This window comes from Carcharodon carcharias, chromosome 18, assembly GCF_017639515.1.
Source record: "Carcharodon carcharias isolate sCarCar2 chromosome 18, sCarCar2.pri, whole genome shotgun sequence".
Lineage (NCBI taxonomy): Eukaryota > Metazoa > Chordata > Chondrichthyes > Lamniformes > Lamnidae > Carcharodon > Carcharodon carcharias.
The window spans coordinates 71,789,414-71,813,258 of NC_054484.1; the positions used below are offsets into that span (position 1 = coordinate 71,789,414).

The following is a 23,845-nucleotide window of genomic DNA, read 5'->3' on the forward strand; positions in this document are numbered from 1 at the left end:
GCAAATCGGTCGCCCAGTTTACGTTTGGTCTCTCCAATGTAGAGGAGACCACATTGGGAGCAACGAATGCAGTAGACTAAGTTGGGGGAAATGCTGCTTCACTTGAAAGGAGTGTTTGGGTCCTTGGACGGTGAGGAGAGAGGAAGTGAAGGGGCAGGTGTTGCATCTTTTGCGTGGGCATGGGGTGGTGCCATAGGAGGGGGTTGAGGAGTAGGGGGTGATGGAGGAGTGGACCAGGGTGTCCCGGAGGGAGCGATCCCTACGGAATGCCGATAAGGGGGGTGAAGGGAAGATGTGTTTGGTGGTGGCATCATGCTGGAGTTGGCGGAAATGGCGGAGGATGATCCTTTGAATGCGGAGGCTGGTGGGGTGATAAGTGAGGACAAGGGGGACCCTATCATGTTTCTGGGAGGGAGGAGAAGGCGTGAGGGCGGATGCGCGGGAGATGGGCCGGACACGGTTGAGGGCCCTGTCAACGACCGTGGGTGGAAAACCTCGGTTAAGGAAGAAGGAGGACATGTCAGAGGAACTGTTTTTGAATGTAGCATCATCGGAACAGATGCGACGGAGGCGAAGGAACTGAGAGAATGGGATGGAGTCCTTACAGGAAGCGGGGTGTGAGGAGCTGTAGTCGAGATAGCTGTGGGAGTCGGTGGGTTTGTAATGGATATTGGTGGACAGTCTATCACCAGAGATTGAGACAGAGAGGTCAAGGAAGGGAAGGGAAGTGTCAGAGATGGACCACGTGAAAATGATGGAGGGGTGGAGGTTGGAAGCAAAATTAATAAATTTTTCCAAGTCCTGACGAGTGCATGAAGCGGCACCGAAGTAATCATCGATGTACCGGAGAAAGAGTTGTGGAAGGGGGCCGGAGTAGGACTGCAACAAGGAATGTTCCACATACCCCATAAAGAGACAGGCATAGCTGGGGCCCATGCGGGTACCCATAGCCACACCTTTTATTTGGAGGAAGTGAGAGGAGTTGAAGGAGAAATTGTTCAGTGTGAGAACAAGTTCAGCCAGACGGAGGAGAGTAGTGGTGGATGGGGATTGTTCGGGCCTCTGTTCGAGGAAGAAGCTAAGGGCCCTCAGACCATCCTGGTGGGGGATGGAGGTGCATGGGCCCCAGCTATGCCTGTCTCTTTATGGGGTATGTGGAACATTCCTTGTTGCAGTCCTACTCCGGCCCCCTTCCACAACTCTTTCTCCGGTACATCGATGATTACTTTGGTGCCGCTTCATGCTCTCATCAGGACTTGGAAAAATTTATTAATTTTGCTTCCAATCTCCACCCCTCCATCATTTTCACGTGGTCCATCTCTGACACTTCCCTTCCCTTCCTTGACCTCTCTGTCTCAATCTCTGGTGATAGACTGTCCACCAATATCCATTACAAACCCACCGACTCCCACAGCTATCTCGACTACAGCTCCTCACACCCCGCTTCCTGTAAGGACTCCATCCCATTCTCTCAGTTCCTTCGCCTCCGTCGCATCTGTTCCGATGATGCTACATTCAAAAACAGTTCCTCTGACATGTCCTCCTTCTTCCTTAACCGAGGTTTTCCACCCACGGTCGTTGACAGGGCCCTCAACCGTGTCCGGCCCATCTCCCGCGCATCCGCCCTCACGCCTTCTCCTCCCTCCCAGAAACATGATAGGGTCCCCCTTGTCCTCACTTATCACCCCACCAGCCTCCGCATTCAAAGGATCATCCTCCGCCATTTCCGCCAACTCCAGCATGATGCCACCACCAAACACATCTTCCCTTCACCCCCCTTATCGGCATTCCGTAGGGATCGCTCCCTCCGGGACACCCTGGTCCACTCCTCCATCACCCCCTACTCCTCAACCCCCTCCTATGGCACCACCCCATGCCCACGCAAAAGATGCAACACCTGCCCCTTCACTTCCTCTCTCCTCACCGTCCAAGGACCCAAACACTCCTTTCAAGTGAAGCAGCATTTCCCCCAACTTAGTCTACTGCATTCGTTGCTCCCAATGTGGTCTCCTCTACATTGGAGAGACCAAACGTAAACTGGGCGACCGCTTTGCAGAACACCTGCGGTCTGTCCGCAAGAATGACCCAAACCTCCCTGTCGCTTGCCATTTCAACAATCCACCCTGCTCTCTTGCCCACATGTCTGTCCTTGGCTTGCTGCATTGTTCCAGTGAAGCCCAACGCAAACTGGAGGAACAACACCTCATCTTCCGACAAGGGACTTTACAGCCTTCCGGACTGAATATTGAATTCAACAACTTTAGGTCGTAAGCTCCCTCCCCCATCCCCACCCCCTTTCTGTTTCCCCCTTCCCTTTTTTTTCCAATAAGTTATAAAGATTTTCCTTTTCCCACCTATTTCCATTATATAAAAAAAAACCCACTAGAGCTATACCTTGAGTGCCCTACCATCCATTCTTAATTAGCACATTCGTTTAGATAATATCATCAACTTTAATTTTAACACCTATGTGTTCTATTGTACTATTGTCGTTGACATCTTTTGATGATCTGCTTCTATCACTGCTTGTTTGTCCCTACAACCACAACCCCCCCCCCCCGACCTCTTTGTCTCTCTATCTCTCCGTCCCCCACACACACACCTTAAACCAGCTTATATTTCAACTCTTTCTTGGACTCGAAAGCAAGTTCTGTCGAAGGGTCATGAGGACTCGAAACGTCAACTCTTTTCTTCTCCGCCGATGCTGCCAGACCTGCTGAGTTTTTCCAGGTAATTCTGTTTTTGTTTTGGATTTCCAGCATCCGCAGTTTTTTTGTTTTTATGTTTGCTCACCTGTCCACCATTGGTTGTTGAAAATATCCGTGTTGTTCCACCACATTGCCTCACATACCAGAGGAACCAGAGAGCAGAGACTTCGTGTGGTTCAGAAGTGACATTTACATTTACAAAGAGTCTAGCAAAGTCCTTGGCAACCCTACAGATTGAAAATTAAAAAGGAAAATGTCTAGAAAAACTCTTCAGGTGTTCACAAGAAACTGCAGCTGACTTGCATGCAATTCCTCAATTATGCAAATTAAATAAACTAAACAATTAATTTTCAAAAGATTTGAAATGCAACAACAGCAAAGCCTCTAAAAATGTGATAAATTCAACAAACAGGAGTAAGCTACAATATTCCATGGAATTAAAATTCTGATTGACAAAGTCCATATAATGTGTTCATGGTATTTATTACTTTTAAGAGTGTTAATCTGTTTAATACCTGCACATAATGCAGTCATAGATCTCTGCTTGCATTGGTTTAAATGTACATGTATGAACTCTGCATTTGAGAGTTTCTGCAGCACAATGGGTCATTAAGGTACAACAACAAACACATGTTCTATTACTGACAATAAAGGCTATAGACAAGCTCTATTGCAAAGACAACAAAGAATCTTATTGACCTCTTAAAGTAAACCGTACCAAATAATGCATGTAAATTAGTTTAATGAGAAAATCTGAGACCCCGGGTTATTGGTTAAACAAGACCATCTGTAATCTCAATGACATGTTGAACCTTAAATCGGAGCCCAAGTCCTTGCCATCACCAAGGCTGCTTACTTCCACCTCTGCAGCACTGCCCATTCCAGCCCTAACTCAACCTTTCTATCACTGAAATCCTGAATCATTAGTTTGTCGTCTCCAAACACTATACAACTTAAACTTTTTTTTCAATTAAAATTGTTCAGGTGTTATTTAATATACAGATAATGATTTATCTAATTATCCCATCTCCCATCCTCCTAAAATTTTACTACTTATATCCAATCCCACACTTAGTCCAGCTGTGCCCTGTTTTCATTGATCTATAGTGAATACATGCAGCATATTTAAAATCCTTACCCTCATCTTTAAATCTGTCTGTGGCCTTATCCCATCCTATCAGTACAATATTTTCCAGCCCTATGTATCCTCCTGAATGGTGCATTCCTTTGAATCTATCTTCTGTGCATCTACACCCAACCTCCACCCCCCACTCTTCTCCGTACCTTTGGTGACGGAGCTTCAGTGCATGTATCCAGGCTGATGACCTTTTTTCATCTTCAGTACTTAATAAAAGATCTAGAAGGTAGGAACTCTGATTCTCATGTACTGTAAGCACAATCAATTTGGATGTTGTATATCTTAAAAACCACAGCTCCTTTTCAACTAATTGTTAAATTAATCTGGTTCTCAGATAAAATGAACAGGAAGTACACAAATGGTACAGGAATTCCTTGTAAAATCACCATAAATGTCAATAATTCGCAGGAGAGCCAGGATTGTCAAAGTGAAGAGAATAGTTAACCTTTCTAGCACTGATTGGATTCAGCATTGGATCATCATGGAGCGGAGTAGGATGATACAATTCATTATTGTGCTCAATTCCCAAGCAGGGGGATTCGGCATCTCAGCATAAGGGAGGAAAGAGTCAAGTTTTGATACTCTATTCAGGCAGTAATTCATATTAACCAGTTACTGGCCAAAGGCAAGTGTTAGCACAAGTATAGAATCTGGCCATTCATCCACAGTCTCTGAGCAAGGACCCAGCTGAACTGAAGAATGTGTATAATAAGCTTGAACAAACTACCAATAAAAGGGTAATTTTAAAGAAAACTTACTTGGTCCAGCAAGTTTTGTCAATAAGCTGTTGCATAGTTATTTTATCCCATTCTTCAGCATGGGGTGCTTTCCATGGTGCATCAACTGGTATCTGGAAAGATAACGCTCATTATATTTTGAAGAAATATTCTTATTTAGAGTTTAAAACTTACATTGAAGTGCATTTTTACCAGGAGGATCTTGTAACTTTCAAGATAAAATATTAGATTCTGGGCTCAGAGAAATAATTTGGTTTTGTGTTGGTCCTTGTCCACATACATCATGCTGACTCCATTCTCACCCACATCGTCCCACTTTCTGATCCATTTGCCAGCTCTGTTCTTCTCCTTCACATTTTCACCCCATGCTGTAGATCAATTTTCATTCACCACTTCACGCGCCTCCCTGTTACTCCTTGATCCATGTGCCAGCTTCATCTTTCCAACTGTTATAACACAGCCAATGGTAAGGGCCAAGCTGTTCAAATCCCAGAGGGAAACTTGAAACAACTGCCATCATTGATTTTTGCAATCTGTATGTTTCAAGATGCAGGCTTTGAATACAGTAGTAATACCAGAGCCTCAAGAGGTTTTTTTTATATAAGACTAAATTAAACATTTACTAAGTTAGCAGCAAATTAAACACAGTGAGGGACAGGGGGATGCAACTGTAAGTGAGGCAGGTAACAGGACCGAGCAGACAGTAGGGGAGGAGCATCAGGCTTTGCAATTGTGAAACAGGTTTGAGGTGCTCACAACCTGTGTGGATGAAAGCGAAGTCTGCAAGGTGGATGAGCTGGCTGTGGAAGCCATTCAAGCCTGGGGAGCAGAAAGGAATGTAATGGTAGTATGGGATAGTATAGTGAGGGGGATTGACACTGGGAGTCCAGAGGGCTATGTTGCCTGCCCAGTGCCAGGGTTCAGGACATGTGCTCAGGGCTGGAGAGGAACTTGCAGTTGGAAGGGGAGGATCCAGTTGTCATGGTCCACGTAGGTACCAATCACATAGGTAGAACTAGGAAAGGGGTTCTGCAAAGTCAGTATGAGGAGCTAGGTACCAAATTAAGAAGCAGAACTTCAAAGGTAATAATCTCAGGATTACCTGAGCCACGTGCAAATTGGCATAGGGCAAATAAGATTACAGAGTCCAATGTGTGGCTCAAAGACTGGTGTGGGAGGTGGATTCTGGTTTGTTGGGCACTTGCGTCAGTACTGGGGAAAGTGGGGGCTTTACCCAGTAAGTTGGGACAGCTTACACCTGAACCATGTTGGGATGAGTGCCCTTGCAAATTGCATACCTGGGGAAGTAGAGAGGGCTTTAAACTAAACACGAGGGGTGAGGGATCAAACTTGGGTAGAGTTAACAATTCAAGGTTTAGAGTCAAGACAGGAGAGCAAAATAGTATTATGAGAAATGAGGGTCAGAGAATGGCAGGAAGGGGGTGGAGAAAAAAACCTAATAATACATCAACAGGCAAGACTAGATGTTACAAAGGTAATAAAAAAACAAAATTGAAGTGAGTTTGCACACGAGCAGGGGAGAGAGCTCATCCTGAGTGAGACACAGCCAGAGTGAGTGTGGGTATTGGCAATTTGGTACACAGTGGGAATTTGGTGCAGAGGGGAAGAGGTGCTCTTAAAATTTTTTCTTTGCTGTCCAACTTCTTAAATCTTCAAAGAGTGGTCTTGCCCTGCTGCAGCATTAGAGGCTACAAGGGAGAGAAATGACTGGTAAGTAGTGGGTAAGGTCGGCTAAGTATTTACTGCTTTTATCGCTTATAGTTTAAGGTCTTTTTTGTGGTTTATAGTTTGTATATTCTGTAGTAACGAGGATCAGGGAAGAAGGGCCCTAGAGTAATTGATTGGAAAGGTTTAATTTAAAGGGATAAGTCATGGCAAGAGAGCTCAAAGCCATGGTGTGCTCCTCGTGCTTCATGTGGGAAGCCGAGAACATTTCCATTGCCTGGGACGAGCATGTGTGCAGGAAGTGTGTCCAGCTGCAACTCCTGGAAGCTCGGACTTCAGAGCTGGAACGGCGGCTGGGGACACTGTAGAGCATCCATGAGTCTCACAGCATCGTGGATAGCATGTTTAGAGAGGTGGTCACACTGCAGCTGAAGGGACTTGAGGAAGGATGGGAATGGGTGACCACCAGGCAGTCCAAGAGAAACAGGTAGGTAGCTCAGGAGTCCCCTGGGGTCCCACTTGCAAATTGGTATTCTATTTTGGAGGCTGATGAGGGCATTGGTTCCTCCAGGGAGTGCAGACAGAGCCAAGCTTCTGGCACCACAAGCAGCCTGTTTGTACAGGAGGGGAGGAAGAGAGGAAGAGCAATAGTAATAGGGGATTCTATAGTCAGGGGAACAGATAGGTGCTACTGTGGCCGTCAATGTGACTCCAGGATGGTGTGTTGCCTCCCTGGTGCCAGGGTCCAGGATGTCACTGAATAGCTGCAGGGAATTCTGAAGGGGGAGGGTGATAAGGCAGAGGTCATGGTACATGTTGGTACCAATGACATAGGTAGAAAGAGGGAGGAGTCTTGCATCAAGAATTCAGGGAGTTAGGTAGTAGACTGAAAAGCAGGACCTTTCAGGTTGTAATCTCTGGATTACTCCTAGTGTCACATGCTAGCGAGCACAGAAATAGGAGAATAACGCTGATGAATACTTGGCTTATGAGTAGGGTTTTAGATTCCTGGATCACTGGGACCTTTTCTGGGGAAGGTGGCACTTGTACAAGCCTGTACGCCCTACATCTGAACCACAGCAGGACTAACATCCTTGTGGGCGGGTTTGCTAGTGCTGTTGGGAGGAGTTTAAACTAATTCGGCAGGGGGAGGGGACACAGAATGTTAGCAGAATAGGGACACATCATAATACAGTAAAACAATCAAGTCAGGGAGTTCCGCTGCATTAAGTTTCAAGGGAGTAAGATAAGGCTCGATGGCCTCTACTTTAATGCCAGGAGTATTACAGGTAAAACGGATGAGTTAAGGGTGAGAATTGACAAGTGAAATTGTGATAAAGTAGCCATCACAGAAAGGTGGTTGAGTGAAGGGCAGGATTGGCAGCTCAACGTTCTGGGATATAGAATCTTCAGGCGAGACAGGGGAGGGGGTAGTAGAGGAGGAGGCATTGCATTATTAGTTAAGGAGTCAGTTACTGCAGTAAGGAGAGATGATATCTTGGAAGGGGCATCGATTGAAGCTTTGTGTGTAGAGCTTAGGAATAAAAAAGGGGCAGTCACATTGTTAAGTGTTTATTATAGACCCCCAGGTAGTCAGCGGGAAATTGAGGAGCAAATAAGAGCACAATTTGCAGAGATGTGTCAAAATAATAATAATAGGGTAATTATATTAGGTGATTTCAACTTTCCCAAAATTAATTGGGATAGACAGAGTGTTAAGGGCTTGGATGGAGTGGATTTCTTGAAATGTGTACAGGAGAAGATTTTAGGTCAATATGTAGAGGGTCCAACAAGAGAAGGGGCAATGCTGGACCTAATTCTGGGGAATGAAACTGGACAGGTGGTTGAGGTGGTGGTGGGGGAGCATTTTAGTGATAGCGACCACAACATGGTACAATTTAAGCTTCTTATGGACAAAGAAATAGACAAGTTGCAAAAAATGTTTTGGATTAGGGGAGAGCGGATTTTAGTAAAATAAGGCAGGAACTGGCCAGGGTAGACTGGGAACAGTTACTTGTGGGGAAATCTACAGCAGTGCAGAGGGAGGTGTTCTAAAAGGAAATGGGGAGGGTACAGGCTCAACGTGTTCCCTCCATGGTGATAGAAAGGAGAAACAAGCCCAAGCCCAGAGAACCATGGATGACCAGAGATATTCAAGTTACGATGAGAAGGAAAACAGAGGCTTTTAGCAGCTACAAAGGGAGCAAATCAGCAAAGGCATTAGTGGAGTACAGAAAGTGCAGGGTGGAGCTTAAGAAAGCAATTAGGAAAGCAAAGAGGGGATATGAGAAAGCTCTGGCTGGTAAAAGTAGGGAAAATCCCAAGATATTCTACAAGTATATCAATGGGAAGAAGATTACCAGGGAAAGAGTAGGGTCCATTAGAAAACAAGGGGGCAATCTATGGGTGGAGCCAGAGGACATCGGTAGAGTATTGAACGAATCCTTCACATCTGTCTTCACCCAAGAGAATGAGGTTGAAGGTACTGAACTCAGGGAGAGAGACCGCGAGGTTCTTAAGCAAATTGTTATAGGGAGTGACAAGGTATTGGAGGTGTTGGCAGGCTTAAAAGTGGACAAATCTCCAGGTCCAGATGATTTGTGTCCCAGACTGCTGAGGGAGACAAGGGAGGAGATTGCAGGGGCTCTGACCCAAATTTTTAATTCCTCTCTGGCCACGGGGGAGGTGCCAGAGAACAGCTAATGTGGTTCTGCTATTTAAGAAGGGTTGTAGAGATAAGCCAGGGAACTACACTAGTGAGTCTCAAGTCAGTGGTAGGGAAACTATTGGAAAAAATTCTGAAGGAGAGAATCTATCTCCACTTGGAGAGGCAAGGTTTGATTAGGGATAGTCAGCATGGCTTTGTCAGAGGGAGGTCATACCTAACAAATTTGATTGAATTTTTTGAGGAGGTGACCAGGTGTGTAGATGAGGGTAGTACAGTTGATGTAGTTCATATGGATTTCAATAAAGCCTTTGACAAGGGAGAATTATAAAGAAGGAAAAGGCACATGGGATACAGGGTAATTTGATAAGGTGGATTCAAAATTGGCTTGGCTGTAGGAGACAGAGGGTGATGACAGAAGGATGCTTTAGTGACCGGAAGCCGGTGTCCAGTGGCGTACCACAGGGATCTGTGCTGGGTCCCTTTTTTTTTGTCATTTATATAAACAACATAGATGACTATGTGGGGGGTAGGATTGGTAAGTTTGGAAATGACACAAAGATAGGCTGGGTGGTTAACAGTGAGGTTGAATGTCTTGGGCTACAGGAAGATATAGACAGAATGCTCAAATGGGCAGATAAGTGGCAGATGAAATTTAACCCTGAAAAGTGTGAGGTGATACATTTTGGAAGGAGTAATTTAACAAGGAAGTATTCAATGAGCAGCATGGCACTAGGAAGTTCTGAGGAACAAAGGGACCTTGGCGTGTGTGTCCACAGATCTCTGCAGGCGGAGGGGCATGTTAGTGGAGTGGTGTAAAAGGCATATGGGACACTTGCCTTTATTAATTGAGGCATAGATTACAAAAGTAGGGAGGCCATGTTGGAATTGTACAGAACCTTGGTGAGGCCACAGCTGGAGTACTGTGTGGCGTTTTGGTCGCCACATTATAGGAAAGATGTGATTGCACTGCAGGGGGTGCAGAGGAGATTCACCAGGATGTTGCCTGGGATGAAACATTCAAGTTATGAAGAGAGGTTGGATAGACTTGAGTTGCTTTCATTGGAGCAGAGAAGCATGAGGGGCTACCTGATCGAGGTGTACAAGATTATGAGGGGCATGGACAGGGTGGAAAGGGAACAGCTGTTCTCCTTAGTTGAAGGGTCAGTCACGGAGGGACACAAGTTGAAGGTGAGGGGCAGGAGGTTCAGGGGGGGATGTGAGGAAAAACTTATTTACCCAGAGGGTGGTGACGGTCTGGAATACGCTGCCTGGGAGGGTGGTGGAGGCAGTTGGCCTCACAGCTTTTAAAAAGTACCTGGATGAGCACTCGGCACATCATAACATTCAAGGATATGGGGCAAGTGCTGGTAAATGAGATTAGATAGGTAGGTCAGGTGTTTTTCACGTGTCGATACAGACTCGATGGGCCAAAGGGCCTCTTCTGCACTGTGTGATTCAGTGAAGGCTCTCTATCTGAATGCACCTGGCATTCAGAACAAAGTAAATTAATTGATGGTCCACATTGAAGTAAATAAATATGATCTGATTGCAATTACAGAGATGTGGCTGCAGGACAACAAAGATTGGGTCCTTAATATTGAAGGGTACATGACATTCAAGAAGAATAGGAAGCTAGGTAAAGGTGGAGGGGTAGTACTGTTAATGAAAGAGGGCATTGGTGCAATAGTTAGAGATTGGTTCAGGAGATCAGGATGTAGAATCGGTTTGGATGGAAACAAAAAAATGTAGGGGAATAAAGTTATTAGTGGGAGTGGTCTACAGGCCCCCTAACAGTAGCCACAATGTAGGACAAAGTATTCAAGAGAAAATATTGTGTGCTCATGATAAAGGGACGGCAATAATCATGGGTGATTTTAATCTACACAAACTGGAAAAATTAGATTGGCAGTAGTAGCCTGGATGAGGAGTTCATAGAATGCTTTCAAGACAGTTTCTTAGAGTAGCATGTCCTGGAACCAACCAGAGAGTAGGTTATATTAGATTTGGTATTGTGTAACGTGACAGAATTAATTAATGACCTCAGAGTAAAGGCACCTCTAGGTAGCAGCGACCACAATATGATTGAATTTTACATCCAATTTGAAAAGGGGAAGTGGGCCTCAGACTAATATCTTAAACTTAAATAAGGGCAACTATGTGAGGATGAAAGCTGAGCTAGCTGAAGTGAACTGGGAAACTAGGCTACAGGATAGATGAATTGAGAAGCAGTGGCAGACATTTAAGGGGATATTTCAGAGTATTCAGAATAAGTATATTCCTGTAGTAAGGGGAGGATCCGCCATCCGTGGTTAATGAGAGATGTTCAGGAAAGCATCAAACTTAAGGAAAAAGCATACAACTCCGCAAAGATGAGTGGCAGGACAGATGATTGAACAGAATATAAAGAACAACAGAGAATGACTAAATGGTTAATCAGGAGAAAGAAATTAGAGTATGGAAGGAAGCTAGCTAGCAGTTGTAAGAATGGATAGCAAGAGTTTCTACAGGTACTTAAAAAGGAAAGAGTTAGAAAATTGACTGTTGGTCCTCTAGAGAGTGACAGTGGGGAGTTAATAGTAGATAAGGAAATGGCAAAAGAAATGAATAAATATTTTGCTTCTGTGTTCACTTTAGAGGATACAAAAAACATTCCAGTAATAGCTGCAAATTAGGAGGTGAACGGGAGAAAGGAACTTGGTGGAATTGAAATCACTGGGGAAATTGATGGAGCTGCAGGCTGGCAAGTCTCTGGGTCCCAGTGGACTACATCCTAGGGTCTTAAAAAAGTGGCTAATAAGGTAGTTGATGCGCTGGTGTTACTTTTCTAAAATTCACTAGATTCTGGAAAGGCTCCATCAGATTGGAAAGTAGCAAATATAACCCCTCTATTCAAGAAGGGAAGGAGGCAGAAAACTGGAAACTATAGGTCAGTTAACTTGACATCTGTCATGGGGAAGTTATTAGAATCGATCATTAAGGGGGTTATAGCTGGGGACTTAGAAGAGCTCAAGGCAATTGGGAAGAGTCAGTATGATTTTGTGAAAGGAAAATCATGTTTAAACAATTTATTGGAGTTTTTTGAAGGAGTAACATGTGCAGTGGATAAAGGGGAGCCTGTAGATGTACTGTACTTGGATTTCCAGAAGACATTTGATAAGGTGCCACAACGAAGATTATTACGGAAAATAAAAGTGCATGGTATACTGGGTAACATATTAGCAGGGATAGAAGATTGGCTGGCTGGCAGAAAGCAGAGGGTATGCATAAATAGGTCTTTTGCTGATTGGCAGGATGTGATGAGTGGCATCCCAAAGGGGTCTGTACTGGGGCCTCAACATTTTACGATTTACATCAATGATGAGGGCGGTGAAGACATGGTAGCTAAATTTGCATATGACACAGATAGATAGGAAATTATGTTGTGAAGAGGACATGTGGAGGTTGCAGATGGATATAGATAGGTTGAGTGAGTGGGCAAAGGTCTGGCAAATTAAATTTAATGTGGGAAAAATGTGAAGTTGTTTACTTTGGCAGGAAGAACAAAAGAGCAGAGTATTACTTAAATGGAGAACGGCTACATAATTCTGAGGTGCAGAGAGATCTAGTTCTAGTACATGAATCACAAAAAGTTAGGCAGGTACAGCAAGTAATTAAAAGGCTAATGGAATGCTATCCTTTATTATGAGAGGGGTTGAACATAAAAGTAAGGAAATTATGCTTCAGTTATACATTGGTGAGTCCGCACCTTGAATACTGTGTGCAGTTTTGGTCTCCTTATTTAAGGAAGGATGTAAATGCATTGTAAGTGGTTCAAAGGAGGATTACAAGGTTGAAACCTGGAATGAGTAAGCTGTCTTAAGAGGAAAGGTGGAACAGACTGGGATTGTTTCCACTGAAGTTTAGAAGAGTGAGGGGTGATTTGATTGAAGTGTACAAGATCCTGAACGGCCTTGACAAGGTGGGCATCAAAAGGAAGTTTCCTCTTTTGAGTGAATCCAGAACTAGGGAACACTGTTTTAAAATTAGGGGTCACCCTTTTAGGACAGAAATGAGGAGAATTTTTTTCTCGAAGAGGGTTGTGCGACTTTGGAATTCTTTGCCTCAGAAGGCGGTGGAGCTGGGGTCATTGAATATTTTTATGGCAGGGGTAGATAGATTCTTGGATAAAAGCAAAAAACTGCGGATGCTGGAAATCCAAAACAAAAACAAAAATAAAAATACCTGGAAAAACTCAGCAGGTCTGACAGCATCTGCAGAGAGGAAAACAGTTAACGCTTCGAGTCAGTATGACTCTTCAACAGAAGGCACACATATAGACAGACAGACACCACAACAGAAATTTTCTGTTGAAGAGTCATACGGACTCGAAATGTTAACTGTATTCCCCCCCACAGATGCTGTCAGACCTACTGAGTTTTTCCAGGTATTTTTATTTTTGTTTTTGTTGTAGATAGATTCTTGTTAGGCAAGGGAATCAAAGGTTATCGGGGTTAGATGGGGGTGTGGAAATCGAAACACAAGACGATCAGCCATGATCTTACTGAATGGCAGAGCAGGCTCAAGGTCTACTCCTGTTCTTATTTCTTACATGCACATGTCTACAAATTACTGCCATAACAACCTTTAAACAAATTCCCAAATTAATTACTCCCAGGTAAATCTTCACCATGGCAACAATAACCCATAGACCTTAAACAGACACCAGACAAAGCACATTTGGCCTTACAAATTCAAAATGAGGTTCGTTGCAATTTGGTTCTTTTGCAGACACAGTTCTAGGCTTACAGGCTGGTTAGAACTTAAATGCCTCTGCCTTACACACACAAACTCCTTTCTGTTTATACCTAGCTTCCCCTTTGAATGTAAATTTTCTATTGTATTACAAGGTTTTCCTAATTTTATCTCTCCTAACAATAAACCCTTTCATTCCACCAATTAGTAAGCTGAAAATAATTAAACTCATTGCTTGGCGTCTTCTAGCTAGGTGCAAGATTTCAAACACAGTCCTGAATGGTTTATTCAAAAAAATGCAAATATATCCCTTTGACACCTATGTTTCCCCCATGTTCTAGTTACCATTTCAGCCTACTTCTTTCTATTCATCAAAGCATCCAGGTTGGCTGCTTTAATCCAATTAAGACAGCCACATATATAGACAGACAACACTAAACTCTATTTTAAAAAATAATTTCCAAAAATTCTCTTCATGACACAACCCACTCTGAATTGTGCCCCACCTGCATTATTATCTCTTGATACTGTTTAATCCATGTCAATCCATTCATTCCCAGACAGTCTTTGGTCTGTATCCCAGCTCTACTCTTGCCCATTGCATCCAATCTCCCATCCATGTTCCAGCTCCATTACAGATCCTTTTCCTTGCTTTGATCTATGTTTCAGCTTGCCAACTTTTTCCACTCTCAGATGGTGCCTCAGTTCTATTATTGGCTGTCTCTTCCCACTTTAATCCGTTACCTAGCTCCATGCTTACTGAACCCTTTTTTTTTGATCCATGGGCAAACTCCATTCATCTTGCTCTTCCCATATCCTGATCTATATCCCAACTCTGTTCTCGCCCACTCCTTCCCACTGCTATATGGAAGGTGGTGGTAGGCCCAGAATGCAGTGGTCAATAACCAAATGAAGGCACTTCTTGCTCTCTCGCAGTCAGATTGTACCCCACTGAAAGTCCACCCTGAAGAGGGAAATCAAAGCTAATATCTCCCTGTAAAGTTCTTGGACTTAAAACCATGTGATGCAGGTACAGCTGAAGGATCAAGCCATAAGGGATTTTAATGGAGACTGGGCAGGGGTAGGCAACCAATCCGTTCTCAGGAGTTGGGTTGTTCATGTAAATATTTATAATACAGCTATGTGCCTCATAATTAATCATCCTTTTTAAATTTTATCCCTGGCTAGCTGAGTTTCCTGGGCTTGGGAAACGCCTCTGGTAAAGGGAGGCGAGCACAACTGGATCTAGCAAGTAAGCGCTTTTTCCCTTACCTGCCAGATCCAGTTTATCTGCTTCATCCATTCCCGCAATTAGACACCCCCAACCTTGCCTCAGTTTTGTTCTTCCACTCCTTGCACTTACTCTGAGCCACCTCCCATCTCACTGTCCTAGCCTGAGCTCTACATCCCGAATTCTGATCCAAACACTTCCACCCCCAATCTTATAATCTCGGAGGCAGGGAGAAGTGGTTCCCTCTGGTCCAGCTAAATTTAACAGCAGGACCCGGCTACCATTTTTTTTGTATCCATTTCCCAGTTGCAGCCTGATGGTGAAGGCCTACGAGCCCAACAGCCATCCAGATTTTCAATCCGAGTGGAGAGAAGGGAGGCAGGGAGGGATTAGAGGCAGGATGGGAGATCAGAGGCTGCGGTCAGGAAAAGATCGGGATCTGGAGGAGAGATCGGAGGCGAAAAGGATGGATCGAAAGGGTTGGGGGTGTCTAATCGCGGGAATGGGTGAACCAAATAAACTGGATCCGGCAGCTAAGGGAAAAAGCGCTTACTTGCTAGATCCAGCTGTGCTCGCCTCCCTTTACCAGAGGCGTTTCCCAAGCCCAGGAAACTCAGCTAGCCAGGGATAAAATTTAAAAAGGGTGATTAATTATGAGGCACATAGCTGTATTATAAATATTTACGTGAACAACCCAACTCCTGAGAACGGATTGGTTGCCTACCCCTGCCCAGTCTCCATTAAAATCCCTTATGGCTTGATCCTTCAGCTGTACCTGCATCACATGGTTTTAATTCCAAGAACTTTACAGGGAGATATTAGCTTGGATTTCCCTCTTCAGGGTGGACTTTCAGTGGGGTACATTCTGACTGCGAGAGAGCAAAAAATTTCTTAATTTGGTTATTGACCACTGAATTCTGGGCCTACCACCACCTTCCATATAGCAGCCCCGAGAAGTGGTAGCCTCTGTGTTAAGAAGCAGGGAACTCTCAGGACATCAGGCCCCAGAACACGTCATTATTGGAAAGATGTAGAGTGTCATGTGGCAGGCGGGGAAGCAGCATAGGTCCCAGAGGGTGCAGGGGAGGGAGCTGCCAGTTAGGTAGTGGAGTATCAACAGGCTTCAGCTTTCAACATTCATCACTACAATTATGCCCAATTTTGGGATCACAGAAGAAAACACCCTCACAGTTACTTGTGCTCAAAAGGGGAAAGCAACATGTACATTTTTACATGTAGGTTTCATCAACGGGATAATTCTCAAATTAACAGCACAACTTTTGTTAAATGTATTTTAAAAAGCTTTAAAATTACTCTTTACCTCCTTTCCCATATCATCCATGGTTCTCCATAGGTTGTTGAAATCGAGATAGACAAATAGATTCCATAAAGTTGGAAGACTGGAGCTGGTAGGATAGGATTTTCCCTGAAAAAAATAAGAAAATCAAAAACAGAGTTGGTTTTCCTTAGAAGCATCTTTTGAGGGGCTGCATGTCCATGGAATCTGACCAATTACGGTATAACTGATGTTTAAAATCAATTACAATGCCAATCATCATGGACTGCAGCAGTTCAAGAAGGCAGGTCACCACCACCTTCAAGGGCAATTAGGGATGGGCAATAAATGCTGGCCTAGCCAGCAACATCCACATTGAATGACAAAACGTGAGACTTCAGTTTGGAATATGTACAAATAAACCCCTGACATTCCAGGTGAATTTCATAGAAATCATATAAGTGTTCAAAGTGAATAGCCTCTCAATGAAATATTTAACGCTGTATGAAGATTCTGCCATTGATATTAACGCTGTATTCAATTAAGAAAACATTGGTGAGAAAATCAGATCAAGGCTCCCAATTAGCGGCACTCCCTAGTTTCCACCAAGTAAAAATTATTTAAGGTTAAAAGCACCAAGAATAGAATGCACTGAACCCCGCACCCAATTCTCCAGTTGATACCTTTTTCAAGGAAGGCTTCACATTTGTGGACCTTGACTCAGAAAACATGATACATGGTTTCTCACTGCTACAGCTAACAATACTGGGAAGATAAACAACATACATAGCAGTCCCCAAGCTAAATTCCTTTCAGGAGTTGCATTGGTGGTTTGGGATCACAGTGCAGAATTCGGAAGTTTCCTGCGAAAACCAAAATCCAATGGCCTCACCGATGTATGAGAAAAGTAATTATAATGAGTGCAGTGGCGCACAGACTTGTCCGAACTAAAGTTGCAGCTATGTCCAATATTCCATCAGTTGTACCATAGGGGAAAGCTAATGCACACAATTTGCAATTTCAGCGGGGATGGAGTTAGGAATTTAAGGCGGGTGGCAGGGTGATCTCTAATTTCTTAGGGGGTTTTGGAGATACTGTTGAGGGAGGGGTGGTAATTTTGCTTTTTATGATCTCTGGTGAAGTTTGCGGCATTTTAGAATGTACTGAGATTCAACTCTTTTAAATCAAAAAAGTGATTTATTCTAGATAGCTATATATTAGTCGAGCCCCTGTGGCACTGCACAGTTGATTTTGGTAGTTTTCAGGTGAGGCGCTGGATGCCATCAATGCACTCAAGCCATTTGGTGTTTGAGTTTATTTAAGTTCAGTTGCCAATGGTGATTGTCAACCTGCCTGATTGCAGGATAAATAACAGGTAGTGCTGGTGCTCACTTAAAGCATGGTGGCACAACATAAAAGTAAAGGTTATTTTATAATCCTGAAATTGTTGCTGTAATTTTAAGAGTATTGAACTACAAGGTGTCATGTTCACAAGCTTCTGGATTCAACAGCACAAACGTGGAGATCCTGGTGGGATCCTATTTTGACAGGAGGGTGACAAGCCAGGCTTGGAAGCAGGTCTGAAGTGGGTTGCTGAATGAATACACAGACCATCACTCCCAGGGCATGGGTTTGATTTTGACACAGTCAAAAGAAAATATTCAACAACCATGAGACAGTTGCTGGTGCAGTGAATACTGATTTGCAGAAGTCCTTCAAGCAGGAGCTGGGCCTGTTTCTGGCTTTGGGCATAAGGCACCCCAGACAAGAAATACTGGTACTGTAAAATTAATCAGGACCAAGATGGTCTGTTGGGCTAGTATGGGTTGGATGAGTATTATTCAGATTTCTTAGTCAACTTGATCTCTAGCATTGCGTTTTGTCACCTCTCCTAGGAGATTCCATGGCTCCAGATGGGGGAAAGAGAGTGTCTGTATGGGACTGGCTGGGCTGACCAGTAGGTCCTTCCCTCTGTCAATTTTTTGTATGTTTATATACAAACACTGCAATTAACTAATGTCAAAAGAAACACAAGGGGGCAGCAGAGAATTAGCTTTGCTGAAGGATGAAAAATAACAAATTGCAATAAATGAATATATGTGTGTAAATTGAGCTCAAAGTTACAGCTTATATTTTTGATTTGGAAAATCTAACATGGAATACAGCCAAAGTTAGTTACATTCTGTCAATAGTAGTGGCCTCATTATTCAAGTCCGTAAACTTGATCAAATATTTTTCACACTGAGTGCTGTGCCTGCTTTGAAACTGTAATTAACAGCTTCATTCTGATATAGGCATAAATGGCAGGAAGTCACTTGAGATGTACAGTGGAGCTCTATTATTGCCACACTTAAATTTACAGCCAATCTTGTATTAAAAATATATGTTTCAGCATTATGCAGGCTTACAAAAGAGGAAAAAAATCATTTAGACAAATGAAGGCACTGTGAAAGTATAAATAGAAAATTTTAAAAAATGAAAACATGGGAAAGCACTGTGTGCGGGTGTACGTGTGGAATAGCACGCTCAACAGAGTGCAGAAGGTCCTGCCTGTTCCTGTTGCCATTTCAACTGCTGCTATTTTGATTGGGATCTACAGAGGGTCACAAAGCTCTTGTTAAAATAACTTTATTTTACAAGGAAAAATATGAAGTCAGTAGGATCCTATTTCAAGTTCTAGAGGATGGAGCACATATTCTGTCCAGTGTTACTGGGCATAGAGTGGCCTAACCTAAAATGGATGGCTAAAGGCTTTTTGCAGTTTCAGGAGAACCATCAATGGTATGGTGCCAAGGTAATAGCTGCCTGGCGTGCAAATGCAATTGGTTACAGATTAGATGCAGAGATCTGATGATAATCTAAACAAATGTTGGAAAGGTTGTAATTTTCCGTGGGGTGGCTCTTGGGGGAGGGGAGCAGGCTGACAAGATTTAAAGAAGCCCATTTACTAAAGCTGCCAGGGAAAATTTTATACACACATTCAGCTGTATTTTTTTCCCTATAGGAAAATTCCACCCAGCAGAATTGTCACAAACTTGCAGGCAAATTCAGATGCTGACTTTAGAAGGAAGATGAGTTGCAGTTGGCAAAATAAAGACGACAGCATTTTTTAAACAAGTAAAAATAGCAACCACAGCACCACCTACAAATGTAGCTGGTATTGCAAGTAAATGTTGACACTTCAATAGCACATTTTCACATCGATAGTACAGGCTGATGTCCAAAGTCAGGCACTCTTGGGACTGAGACCATGCCGGATTTTGGATTTTCCATTACCCGCCTTTAGATTGGAGGGCCAGACACATGTTTTCTGTTATTATGTAGTGCAGGACATAGACCTGATGTGGAATTCATAAAGCAGCATTGCTGGAGGCTCACTGTGCTTAGCAGAATCTCACCTCCATTCCTGTGATCCATTCATTGGGATTTACTGAAAATAACTGCAAGTAGATCCCAGTTTTGGGTGGAAGGAACTCATGAACCCAGCTCAATTTACAGAACATGGAACGCAGCTCCCATGCTCTGCGGTCCCCAGGGACAGAGAGAGAATCCCCCAACTCTGTCCCACCAGCAGCTTTGTCCGGAGAATAGGGATGTCCAGGGTGGGATGGGGGAACGCAGATCTTAAAAGCGCTGAAATGGACTCAGGACTGAATGCGCAGAATTCTCAGATTCTGTCCTCTGGGTTCAGCCCAAGAATGGCCTCTTCATTCCCGTGCACCCTCTTCCCAAGATAAACTGTCCGGTTTTCGGACAATTCTGATTTTCAGAAAGCTAGATTTTGGGTAACATACCTAACTGACAAAAATTCTTTAAAATCTAATGTTGTAATCTAACTCAACAATCTTAATATAGCAACATACTTAATATAAAATAGAATGCAATCAATTACACTGATTAGCAGTCAAAACAATTTACTTGAATTGTGGTTAACAGGATCCTTACCCAGTAACTGAGTGAAATAATTAGTTTATAAGTTAAATTCAGAGCCAACACTGACCCCTGGGGAATTCCAATACAAAGCAGCGTGAAAAATATCCATTAATCACTATTGTTTCATGTCACTCAGCCAATTCCATAACTATGTTGCTACTGATTCTTTTATTCCATGATCCATAATTTCTCACAAGTCTGTTGTACAGTACTGTATTAAAAGCTTTTGGGAAGTCCATGTACACATACAGCATTGCTCTCAAGAGATGTTATCGGTTACCTCTTCCCTGTTACTGTTACTGCTTCATAAAAAACTCCAACAGAGTGAATTAAACATGATTTTCCTTTAGGAAACTCATCCTGACTTTCCTTAATTAACCCACATTTGTATATGTGACAATTAATTTTGCCCCAAATTATTGCTTCTAGAAATTTCCCCACCACCAAAGCCAAGCTCACTGGCCTGGGCCTGTAGCTGCTCGGCTTATCTTTTACACCTTTGTTCAAAAAAGGGCATAATGTTTAATCTGCTGGCTGCCAATTATTGTTTTGGCAGCTAATATACAGGTGAAATGTATTCGTAAAATAATCAAAACAGCCACAATATCTACAGGGAGGCTGAAAAAAGTCTGCATTGTCAGCAATACAAAAAAGGTACTGAACTTATCTGCAGGACCTCCTTGTCTGTTTTGTCTGCCCACTTCCTACCTGACAGCCGGCTGAATAGACTGAAGGGCCAGTGGTCAAGTGTTAAACCCAATATCAGGAAGCCACAGCCAGGGACCCTTGGGGACATGCCCTGCCAAGCAGGGGGGAGGAGGGGGGTTCCTGCCAAGGGGGTGAGGGAATAAGAAGATCATTGTTGGGAGTGGGGGGAGGAAAAGAGGTCATTGAGGCCTGGGGAGAAGCGGGGAGGGAGTCACCAATCATGGCGGGGCTGGGGACGTGGTTAGTGTTAGGATACACTGCGATCAGCAGCGGGAGGCTGAAAGCCTCATTTTGGGGCTGGGGGCACACTTGTAACTTGAAAGTGAATTGAAAATGCATATAAAAGTACAGGGTGAGTATCTGGAATGGTAATAAACAGAATGCATGATAAACAGTATAAAGGATGGAAATCTGCAGTGGAACTCTGGTAAATAGTGGTTGAACAGTCTCAAACTGAAATTTAGTTTAACTTCTTGAATTTAACTTAAAACTGTAAAAGCTATAAAAAACTGCAAGTTTTTGAAGACTTAACTGCAAGATTTTTTTTTTGACAGCTAGTGTAACTCTTTCGAGTACAAACCCATTTCCATCTGTTTCAGATGAAGTTACATTGTTTCATAGTTTGCCATTGTGAGATTTGAACTCTTGAGCCATGCTAATCTTCTCTGTATCGTTCCAATTTTTTAGTATATGTGCTGCCGAAGCGAGCACTTCGATATCCATGTGGTGTAACTCTTTCGAGTACAAACACGTTTCCATCTGTTCCTATTCAGATGAAGTTACATTGTTTCATAGTTTGCCATTGGGAGATTTGAATTCTTGATACTCTTTTGAGTAAACCTGTTTCCATCTGTTTCAGATGAAGTTACATTGTTTCATAGTTTGCCATTATGAGATTTGAACTCTTGATCTGGGGGTTACAAACCCAGTACCATAACCACTTGGCTACTTAGGCCAAGCTCAAAGTCTGTGGTAACTCTTTTGAGTACAAACCCGTTTTCATCTGTTTCAGATGAAGTTACATTGTTTCATAGTTTGCCATTGTGAGCTTTGAACTCTTGATCTTAGGGTTCCCAACCCAGTACCATTACCACTTGGCTATTTAGGCCTAGGTTACAAACACGTTCCCATCTGTTTTCAGATGAAGTTACATTGTTTCATAGTTTGCCATTGTGAGATTTGAACTCTTGAGTACAAACCTGTTTCCATCTGTTTCAGATGAAGTTACATTGTTTCATAGTTTGCCATTGTGAGATTTGAACTCTTGATACTCTTTCGAGTACAAACCTGTTTCCATCTGTTTCAGATGAAGTTACATGTTTCACAGTTTGCCATTGTGAGATTTGAACTCTTGATCTCAGGGTTACAAACCCAGTACCATAACCACTTGGCTATTTAGGCCAAGCAAGACTTAACTGCAAGTGGTTGTCTGTGTCAGTGAACAGTTAATAGTCAAATCAACTGCAAGTGATCACATGATTAGGGATTAATTACTGTGAGCAGAAAGCTGAGTGAGCACTTGTAATTTCGGTATGGTCTGAAAAGTGTTAAAAGTAAACAGCACCTGGTTAGTGTGTCAGACAGAACCCGTTAACAGAATGTAAACTGTGGCTCAATTGGTTCCACACTTGCCTCTGAGCCACAACATTCCGGGATTAAATCCCGCTCCAGAGGTTCAGCAATGAGAGAGTGATGCATTTTCAAAAGGTGCCTGCAGTAATTATAGAATCATAGAGGTCTACTGCACAGAAAAAGGCCCTTTGGCCCATTGAGTCTGCGCTGGTCAAACAAGTATTTAACTATTCTAATCCTATTTTCCAGCACTAGGCCCATAGCCTTGTATGCCATTGCATCGCAGGTGCATATCCAAATACTTCTTAAATGTTATGAGGGTTTCTGCCTCTACCACCCTTTCAGGCAGAGTTCCAGGTTCCCACCACCCTCTGGGTGAAAAAAATTCTTCCTCACGTCCCTTCTAAACCTCCTGCCCCTTATCTTAAATCTATGCCCCCTGCTTACTGATCCCTCCACCAACGGGAAAAGTTCCTTCCTGTCTACCCTATCTATGCCCCTCATAATTTTAGACACCTCAATCATGTCCCCCCCAATCTCCTCTGCTCCAGGGAAAATAACCTCAGTCTATCCAACCTCTCCTCATAACTAAAACACTCCAGCCCAGGCAACACCCTGGTAAATCTCCTCTGCACTCTCTCTAGTTTTGATAAATGTAGGACTGTAGCTTTAAGAATAGTCTCATGTTGTAAGATCACATGATCTGTGTAAACCAATGAGTTGGCAGGGTGGGGGACCTCTAAGGGAGAATTCCTCTTTGGTTACAGAGTTTGATGCATGCATGTAGGTGTTGCTGCTGTCTTGTAAATAAAGTTAAATGCGTCCACCGAGAAAAGTTGCCTGTAAAATCAACTCCATAACAGTGCTGTATTTCAATAAGATATTAAACCAAGGCCACATCTGCCTGCTGAGCTGGATGCAAAGGATGACATGGCATTATTTCAAGAACAGCAGTAGAATTGTCCCCACTGCATACTGCACATGCGCAAAGTTACAACATTACAAATACAGGAAAAGGGCCATCTCAGCCTCCAGTGACCCAGGACAACCGGCCCAATTGTGGGACGATTCTGTAAACTCCGGGACAGTTGGTCACCCTGACCCCAACACAAAAAAAATACCTGCACTTCAAGATGCTCTCCCTGCAGCCTTGGGTGCTTCTACTGACTCTCCGATTGGGTTGCCAGTTCTGAAAGGGCAGCTGCTGTCCTCAATTGGATGGTGGTCATGGCAGCTATCTGCTGCCAGTAAAATCCACTCCCCAGTCCTGCCATTTGCTTATGCAGGCTCAGGACGCATATCTTGTCCTAGGTGTCAGGCCCACGAGGTGCCGGTAAAATTCTGGCCTTTGATTCAGGAGGCAGTCACACCTGTTAGATTAGATCATGGTGCAGGTTTGATTAGTGGTCAGGAACAGAAGGGTATGAATGCAAGTCCATCAGGTAATAGGAATCTAG

General features: G+C 43.4%; 1 protein-coding gene and 1 non-coding gene across 3 annotated transcripts in view; both read right to left on the minus strand.

Annotated features, from left to right (window-relative positions):
• mao (monoamine oxidase) overlaps nt 1-23,845 on the minus strand; it is a 384,518-nt gene that overhangs the window by 61,467 nt on the left and 299,206 nt on the right. For both annotated transcript variants that reach the window (XM_041211760.1, XM_041211761.1), the window contains exons 4-6: nt 16,221-16,325; nt 4,605-4,696; nt 2,794-2,935 (exon numbers count right to left, since the gene is read on the minus strand). In XM_041211760.1, the coding sequence (XP_041067694.1) occupies nt 2,794-2,935; nt 4,605-4,696; nt 16,221-16,325 (339 nt within the window). The remainder of the gene's footprint in view (nt 1-2,793; nt 2,936-4,604; nt 4,697-16,220; nt 16,326-23,845) is intronic.
• On the minus strand, nt 21,416-21,527 carry LOC121291012. Its single transcript, XR_005945939.1, has one exon. It is a non-coding gene; the product is annotated as a U6 spliceosomal RNA (small nuclear RNA).